At 44.4% G+C, this 9,426-nt stretch overlaps 1 protein-coding gene across 1 annotated transcript in view; it reads left to right on the top strand.

Annotated features, from left to right (window-relative positions):
• The first annotated feature begins 5,174 nt into the window (after window positions 1–5,174).
• The window catches only part of MPHOSPH6 (M-phase phosphoprotein 6), a 16,816-nt gene continuing 12,564 nt past the window's right edge, over window positions 5,175–9,426 (top strand). The window contains exons 1-2 of the mRNA XM_006152576.3: window positions 5,175–5,280; window positions 7,827–7,939. Coding sequence (XP_006152638.1) covers window positions 5,230–5,280; window positions 7,827–7,939 — 164 coding nt within the window. The 5' untranslated portion in view covers window positions 5,175–5,229. The remainder of the gene's footprint in view (window positions 5,281–7,826; window positions 7,940–9,426) is intronic.

A 9,426-nucleotide genomic window follows, 5' to 3' on the forward strand; every position in this document is an offset into this window, starting at 1 on the left:
TTCCTGCTTCCCAGATCCCTGGGCTGTCCTGCTTCCTTCCCTTTAAACTTAGCCTTGTTCTCAAGCCTCTCATCAAATTTATGAATTTCCCAGAGTCCTTCTAATAAATCTCCATGTTGTTTAATAAGTAATTTCAATATCTGGTACTTGCAAACAAACAAAAAGTGAACAAAAACTAATATGTAATACACCACCTTCATTATCTCACTGCATAAAAGAATTCCCTCCTGTGCTCACCCCAGATTCTTCTATGCTAGTTTCTATACTGAGAAAGCATGCATAGCTTCTGAAGTTCTAAATCAGTGCTGCCCCAAAAAGAAAGATGAGCCAATCATAGATTTTAAATTTTTTAGCACATTAAAAAGTAAACGCAAGACCAGCAGATGGCGTAATGGTCATGTCGCTGGACTCACCACATGGTCGACCACATTTGGAGTCCTAGACCCAGCTGCCTCAAACTCAGACCAGGTTCATGTGCATCCATGCCCAAAATCCCAAGAGGAGAATGGAGGAAACAGGATTGCACCATGGCCATCCCTGAAGAGGAGGGTGATTTCTTGCTATCTGTCTCTCTCTGCCTCTGCAGTGAGTGCACACATGCTATAGCAGGAGAAAAAAAAGTAAACAGAAACAGATTAGATTAACTATAATTTTTATTTAAGCCAATACATACAATTATTTCAACATATCATCAATATGAAAATACACTGAGATATTTTGCTTTTTTTTAACCTACATCTTTGAAATACAATATATATTTCTTACTTACATACCCTACATTTTCAAGGGTTCAAAAGATATGTAATCCTTTCAAAACAAGTCTGCGTATATAAAAAAATTATTTTACACTTGATCTTACCCAAAAGGCTGAGAAGCAATATTAAAAAATTAGCTCACACTATTACTTTTTAAATTTAAATTAACCAAAATTAATTATTCAGTTCCCACATATTAAGTGTTCATAGAACAGCCTTAGATCTGCAACAGAAGTGAAGAGATTCCGTGAACCTTTTCTTGATAGATCCAATAGTTGGCATGAATCGGGGGCTTCATATTTCCAACAAATTCCATCATGAAAGGGCTGAGTTGTGTGGAGAACTGTTCAAAATATCTCTTTCAGTCAGATCCATAGTGCAGTGGTAAAGTGCTAAGCAGGGGAACGGAATCCTGGATAGACAATCACAGTTCAAATCCCAGTCCCTAGCAGCTTAAAAAACATACTGGGTGGGTATGTGTGTGTGTCCAAAATTCTGATGGGATGAAGAAATGGAGGAAAAACAAACGACTGTGACGTAATCATGTCCCTATGCGGGGTAGGGGAGTCTCCCCTCACCCATTTCGGCTCTGCATAAACTCGCTAGGCTGGGGAGGGGAGATTTCTTCCCCCAGCAATGTCTCCTTGGCTGAGTACTACAATAGGTCAATACATTACAGAGGAGACCTATCCTCTGTGTTCTGCAATTCGGCACCATTCAGAGATGAAGGGCTGATCTTCCTGTCGAAAGTTTAATTCAAAGTTTAAATTACATGGCACCTCTTAAATGACTTTCCAATTATTACACATTGAGTGAATGAGACTTCAGGGATTAGTTTTAACTCTAAGTATTTTCATTGTTAAATAAAAATACAGAATTTTGAGTGGCAGGTTGAAGAATCTGACCTTTATCCCTCAGACAATAACTATTTAATAGCATTATAAATTTCCGAGTAGAATGACATGATAATGTCAGTGTTTCAGGAGGGGGTGGATCAGAATCCAGTGTGGCAGTAACAGTAACGATGGGGGTGGTCCACAGGCAAGTGGGGACCTTCTGGCATCCTTGTCGGTGTACATAGGCTCTCATTTCTGCCAGGAATGCTGACTTCCTCTACAGCTGACGAGACATGTGTTCATCATTCCAGACCCGGTTTGGAGTCACCTCTGTGCATCCTGGATGCAGGTGGCAGACTGAGTCATTTCTTCACTCTACTCTTCCTGCACTTCCTTCAAAATCCTGAGCAGAAGTCAAATTCATAAAGGAGGTAGAAATGGTGGAAGGTGTTGCGGCCTAAAATCCGGCCACTGTTTCTGTGAATACTTGAGAGCAGGGCAGAGCAGGGAACGTTTCCGTACTTGGCAGTGTTCAAGCACAAAGGCTGAGAGCTAAGAAGCTCTCAACCAACTCCCACAACAGAAATTTCCAGCACTTGTATACCATTAGACTTTTTGTTTACCCACTGTTACCTGTAACATAGATTCAGCTACTTCAGGGTCACTCACCCTTGGGATTCCCCCAGAACTGTCCTGTGCACCTTTCCATGTGATGTTCATGACCCTATTTTTGTTCTTATGGCGATGTTCAATCTGTTGACTCAGACTTGTGACAAACACTGATAGATTAAGGGAAGCTACAATATATTTTCCTTAAGCTATATTTAACAAAACAATCTAAAGGTCTGAGTAACTATTATGTTAAATGGTAGCATTATTACAGTTTTTGCGATTTGACCTGTTACACTGTGTCCTTTGAGTGAACATTCTCAGCTCCTAAGATTTCTGCCTAGTACCCTGGTCCCTATCCCAGTTATTCTTGGGATTGTCTAAAACAGGTGATTATATTTGTTACAAAAGTTATAGACGACATTACTTACAGAAGCTACAACCACCAGCTAACCCCTAAAGTGTAAGAGAAGTAAAGTAAACCAAAAGTACAGGGTTAGAAACTGTTTTTCCTGTTAGAAGGAGTTACTGCTAAATGCATACGGTTTCAGTTTTGCACGACTGAAAAGTTCTCTAGATGGACAGTGACTGTAGTAACACAATAATGTGAATGAATGGAAGGTCTTTCCCCAAGTTAACTCCTCCCCTTTCAGATCTCAGCTGAAATGTCACACCTTTAGGGGAATCCTTTCCCAGGCCAGGCCAGGATGGCTTAGGAAACCCTGCTGTACTCTCTCATGAACATCATACTTCCCCTACAGGGCTCTTGCACCACCACGATCTATAGCTAATTAGGAGGTGTGTTGTTTACCAGGGCCACCATAACAAAATACAGATTGAACACGCCTAACGTGAAAATTCAAAATTTCTTTTTTTTTTGAGAGAGATTTTTGCTATAGAGTGCATGCTCGCCAGAGAGACAGAAAGAGCCAGAGACAGAAGTGAGAAATCACCCCCCAGGGGGGATGGCCACACCACAGTCCCTTCTCCTCCATTCTCCTCTTGGGATTTTGGCCACGCATACAGTGCCTAGCATGAGTTTTAAGCCGCCAGGTCAACGACATGGGAGTCCAGTGAGTAACCATTACACCACCTGCTGGTCCCAAAATCTAAGTAGAAATGTCACACCTAACTTCACAGGACAAGTTGCAGTCAAAATGAAGCAAAATTAATACTGTATAAATCATTTTCAGGCTATAAAGTATATGACTACATGTTAATTTCATGTTTAAAGTTGGCTCCCATCCCCAGGATATGTCATTATGCATATGCAAATATTCCAAAAGCTGAAAAATCCAAAATACAAAACACTTCTGGTCCCAAGCATGTCACCTATTGAACCTGTACTACAGAGGGGGGCGCTTATATTTAACCTGGCCACAGTTCCAAAGACTTAAAAATCTAAAATCAAGGTACTGGCATGTTTGGCTTCTCCTGAGGCCCCTCTCCTTGGTTTGCAGATGGTTCTGGTGTCTGTGTGTCCAAGAGCACCAACGACATTGTATCAGGGCTTGTCCCACTGGTCTGGGTTTAACATAAAGGCCTCTTTAAAGGCCCTATCGCCAAATAAAGTCATATCCTTAGGTTCTGGGGACTAGGACTGCAACACAGGAGTCTGAGGGGGACACAGCCTACAGCCTGGAGTTAGCCTGTCCTTCTCACTTGGTAAACTTCCTCCACACTTTGTCTTGTTCTCACTTGGGGACCTTTACAGATTCTATTCCTTGTCCTTAGTAGATAAGTAGGAGGGTGTACTACCTCCAACTTTTCAGACAGGTGTTTCTCGCCTTAGCACTATCACCAGACCACCTGATCTAAAGTATCCCTAAAAGGCGCTCTCTCACATTACTGTTTTCTCTCCAGGGCATTTACCACTGAAGTGTGTCCAGAATGTCAGCTGTGGGAAAGAGAGCTCACGTGTGTCCTAGCACCTCATACGAAGTTATGAGTGAATGAGTTTCTGTAACCATTTCACACATTGAAAAGACTCTATGTACTCCACTGAGAAAACCTGCAGCGCTGTTAATATCCAAAAAGCTTTCTGAACTGCAATTCTAACCCTTAACCATCTGTGTGAACCCAGGAAGCCCCTTCCCTCTGGGCCTTAGGGTCCCTAGCTACGTGGTGGCAACAACACCCTCTTCACAGTTCTTGTAAGAGTTAAGAAATAACGTTAAGGCGTCCAGCGCAAGAATCCGACATCTACAGATGCCATTAGCCAAACGGTATTAGGCTGGGCGTTTGCTCAGGTGAAGGGAGTGGATGGCGTCTGCCGGTACCCAGAGCATTAGGCAAGGGAGCTCGAAGGCTACCCTCTTTTCAAAGTTCCTTCCATTACACTAAAGCAAGGTTTTCTTCCATGCACATGGTATGCTCTGACGGGCTATTCTCCCTATGCATCGCAGAGGCCATTTATCCTCGGAGCCGCACAGTTACCGTGCGACTCACGCGGTTCCGAATCTGCAGCGCAGCGCCGCCGGGCCGTTCGGAACCGCGGTGCCTGCGTCTGTACCTACTTCGCTCCGCTGGGACGGGGCTAGTCTCGTCACGGTACCGCCTCATGATGCTACTGTGACTATGAACAAACTATTCCTCGGAAAGGGTAATCTGGTTTTGTTTTGTTTTTTTTTTTAAAAAAAGGTTAAACAAACGGTGCGGCGGGTGGCAAGTCCGACGGCGCGGCGGGCAGCGCGCCCCCCAGCGGAGCTCCAGCGCGTCCCCTTACAAATATGAAAACAGACAAATGGCAGATGAAACCAAAGAGAAGAGGCCCGTGCTCTGCCAGGTCCTACTGAGCGATTTTCAGACTTCAGCTCACTCTGGTGTCCGGAGCTTCTCCATGAGCATGGCGCCTACTGAAGTTACCGCGCAGAGCCCGGGACAGGCCAGCGTGCGAGAATCAGGGCGGAGCCGCCGGCCGGGGCGGGGCGGGGCGACGCGAGTTACGTATAATGACGCCACTACGCGCGCGCCCTCACGCATGCGCGCTGGGGCTCGTGGCCGGAACGTGGCGCCGGGCTGGAAGCAATATGGCGGCCGAGCGCAAGACCAAGTTGTCCAAGAACTTGCTGCGCATGAAGGTGCGGGGACACTGGGGATGCCAGGCTGGGCGGCAGGAGCACCTGGTCCTGCCTACCTGGCTGGAGGCGAGACGGCGGGCGCACAGAGGACACCAGAGAGGCCCCGGGGGGCTCCAGCTCTGCGTTCATTCATTCACTCAGCGCCTGCTTTGCTTTAGGCACTGGGAACCAGGTTCTGAATCAGGCAGACTCTCAGGAAAGAGCTTGTACGCTCAGGAGCAGGCAGCCAGGACACAGTGTACCAGGTTCCGTGATATAGAAGCACCGGGAGCTCTCGGGGTTTCCTGGGGGTTCTCGCCGGAAGTGAGAGATTTGGAGGGCAAGTGGATCCGTGGGAGCCGAGAGTCCTAAACCAGGAAGAGCGAGTTCAGCAGTCTGAGAGGCAAGAAAGTAAAAGACAAGCATGTTCATTTCCAAGAACTAAAGATAACTCAATATGTCTGGAAGGAAGGTAGCAAGAAGTGGAGCTGGAGCTGGGAAAGTAGGCAGTGGTCACAACTTGCAGGGGATTGTAGGCCCGATTAATGATTTTTTTCCCTTTACCTGTGAGCACTGGGAGTCAGTGTCATTAGCTGTGTTATTTTTCAAGGTTACTTTAACTGCCCAGTGAAGAATACGTTAGTGGAAGAAAGGCATAACAGGCTAAAAGTTCTAATGATCTGGATGAGGGTTGCTGTACCAGTGGGAATAAAGTTATAACAGTTGAGATGAAAGTGAGTTATGTCACCCAGCTTTAAGCAAAATTGATTTTTTTTATTTGAAATTAAATCAGCTTAATCCTATACGTTCATATTGGAAAAAGGAAAAAAGACAAGGGTGAATAAAATGAACACACAAATTAAAACAAAAACACACAAGCTTTGAGACCAGCAGTTGGCGTTATGGCTATGTCTCTGGACTCCCATGTAGTCGACCACAGTTTGAGTCTTGGACCTGGTGGCTTAGACTCACACGAGGTGCGTGTGCATGCATTCCCAGGATCCCAAGAGGAGAATGGAGGAGAAAGGATTGCCTTGTGGCCATCCTCCCAGGGGGGGTGGTTCCCCCCTCCAGGTGGTGGGGTGGTGTCTCCTTTTCTGGTGAGCGCCTATGCCCTATAGCAAAAACCTCTCAAAAAAAAAAAAAAAAAGCAAACACACAAGCTTTAACATTTAAATAATATTAATAGCAAACATTTATAATCCTTGCTGTGTGCCAAACACTGCACTGTTCCAAGTGCTTTCATATAGTAACCTAGCAGTTCACAGAATCCTTAGAGAATAGTATGGTCATGAACTTTATAGCTGAGGCAATTAAAGCACAGAAGTTAGTAACTTGGCCCACGTTACATAGCTAAGAAGCCGTGCAGACGGAAATGGAATGCTGCAGTTTGGCTCCAGACCCCCTGTTCTTAATGACAGCTTTGTACATAGTTAGATGTTATGTTTAGAGAGGGGTGGAATTTCCAAGAAAAGGAAGTAAGGCGTAAGTAACGTTTCAAAAGATGGCAGAGTAAACAATACGGACAAGATTTGAATGGAGTTTGGGCTAGGTGACGAGGATGGAGGGCAAATTGTGGCATAACACAAGGTTCCTGGAGCACCTCATTCATGCATATTAGCAAAATCTGAATGTCCTGCTCTCGATGGTTTATAGTCACACTGATTTCACGGAAGTGGAGTGAATTGGCCAACTAGGAATTCAAATATTTTAGCAATTTTTTAGTTCTTAGAATTAGCCACATGGAAATATGCTGAATGATTAGGGCACAGATTGAAATCTGACTCTGGATTTCAGCAGGCGGAGAGCAAAAACAGCAGGAGGAGAGAAAAACAGTTACCCAATCCCACCCAAGTGGTTGAGGGAGACTTACCTGGATGTTGGAAGCAAATGAAAGGGAAAAAAATTACCCACCTTTATTTGGATTAGAAGCTTGGTCATTGATTAGAAAAATTGAACTACCAGGATGGCTGTAAGGAGACACTACATATGTGCATAGAGTTGAGACCCTTTGAAAAAGCCTGGAGTATTGCACTGAGGGTAACCTAGCCAGCATAGCTATTCAGCTAGGGCTAAGTATAGGTAAGTATGAGGGCTGAGGATTTAACACCTGCTCACTTGCTTTCAGTGTTCTTGAACTCCTCTGACTTGGTCAACTCTTAGGTGATGGAGGGTGATGAAGATGTGAGTGGAATGCCTGCCCATGCCATGAAGTAACTTAAGACAGTATTTTTTTTGTGATTTTAGCTCTTTTGGACTCTTAAGACAGAGTTTGGTGAACATTTTTCTGTAAAGGTCCAGATAGTAAATATTTTAGGCTTGTGGGCCAGTGTGTTGCAGCTGCTCGGCTCTGCCATTGCTACTAAGAACCAGGTGAGCATGACAATGTCTCGTGAAAGTGTGTTTACGACAGACCGCCCACTTGAGGCCTGGAGTTTACCAGTCACTTCTCTGCACCCTCAGTTGGTGAGGAACGCACAATCAGTAGCTTTAAAATGTGCTCTGTGGAAAAATGAGGGTAAGTCTAAGAAAATTGGTTGACAGTGATTTTATTTTTGTTTTGACAGTTTATGCAAAGGGGACTGGATTCAGAAACCAAGAAACAACTAGAAGAGGAAGAAAAGAAAATCATTAGTGAAGAACATTGGTATTTGGATTTGCCAGAGCTTAAAGAGAAAGAGTAGGTTTAATAGTATTTATATTGATGATGCTTGGGGCATCCAGGGAAGTCTGTAAATTTGACTCACTGTTCCAGTGACATAAAACCCATAAACTAGCTTCTATTCAATTTCTTGAGTTAACTTTGCAAATAGTTTTCTGAAAAACATTAAACCCATAAAAGCTCCACGTGTTTTCACATTTGTACTGGCCCAGCTATCATTCATAACATTGTCCTTTTCTGTTACATTAAGTAAAGGAATCTAGCCCATACATCTCTGATGATAAGAGAAGATTTTCTTTTTCTTTTCTTTTTCTGATTTTGCCAGAGGGCATGTGTACCCTTCAGAGAGAGAGAGAGAGGAGAGTGAGAAAACACACCCTGGGGGAATGGCCTTGCTGCAATTCCTTTTCCTGTCTTTCTCTGTCCTTCTGGGAATTGGGGCACACACACCCTGCATGTTTTTCAGGCTACCAAGTCCAGGACTTGAACCACACAGTTGACCATGTGGGAGCCAGCTGCCTTAACCATCATGCCCTCTACATTTTTTTTTTTTTTTTTTGGAGAGGTTTTCGCTATAGGGCGCATGCACTTTGCAGACCGATAGAGAGAGACAGAGAGACAGAAAGTGAGAAATCACCTCCCCGGGGGGATGGCCACACCGCAATCCCTTCTCCATTCTCCTCTCAGGATCTTGGGCACGCACACACGCGCGCCCGGCGTGAGTTTTAAGCCACCGGGTCCGGGACGCGAACTGCAGTCGACTACATGGGAGTCCAGCGACATAGCCATTATGCTAACTGCTGGTCCCATGCCCTCTACGTTTTAATGTTAACATTATTTTTATCTTTCATATGAGAGAGATATGGATATCCTTGATAGGGTCTCTCTATACCCTGATCCTCCCCTCTTCTTCCCAGCCATGTGGGTGTACCCAGTGTGTTCAGGTCTACCCAGGATTTGAACCATGTGACTCCAGTATCATGAGTAGGGCTTTATCACCTGTGCTACCACAGCTGGGCCCATTATTACTGTTTAATAGCAGTCATCTCAGCTAACATTTACCAAATCAGGAGTATGTGCCAGGCATTGGACCAAGCACCTTACATGTCTTAATTATTGGATCCTCATAGCAAATTTAAGAATTGCCCACCATGTCATTCATTTCTGGTTGAGGTTCTGAATCTTAGTAGGGTAACTTGCCCAGAGTCACCTGGTTAGTCCTGAAGCTGGGATAGCATCCTCTTCCACCTCCAGGCTTGGCTGGTGACTGATTAAAAAGTTGGGATAAAGGAGTGGTGGATTTACATCACCCATTCATTTGTCTGAGTCCTTCTGGAAGCTGTTTATCATTTCTCCCTGATGTTTTTCTGTCCTTAGCTCTCTCATATAGGAGTTTTACTTAAACTCATCAAATGACTGAAGGTGTTGTTTACTGTCTTCAGGAACATTTATATCCTTTTCTGTACCTGATCATTTGCTTGTTTTAACATATTATACCCCCTTGT

This window comes from Tupaia chinensis, unplaced genomic scaffold, assembly GCF_000334495.1.
Source record: "Tupaia chinensis unplaced genomic scaffold, TupChi_1.0 Scaffold000355_1, whole genome shotgun sequence".
NCBI lineage: Eukaryota > Metazoa > Chordata > Mammalia > Scandentia > Tupaiidae > Tupaia > Tupaia belangeri.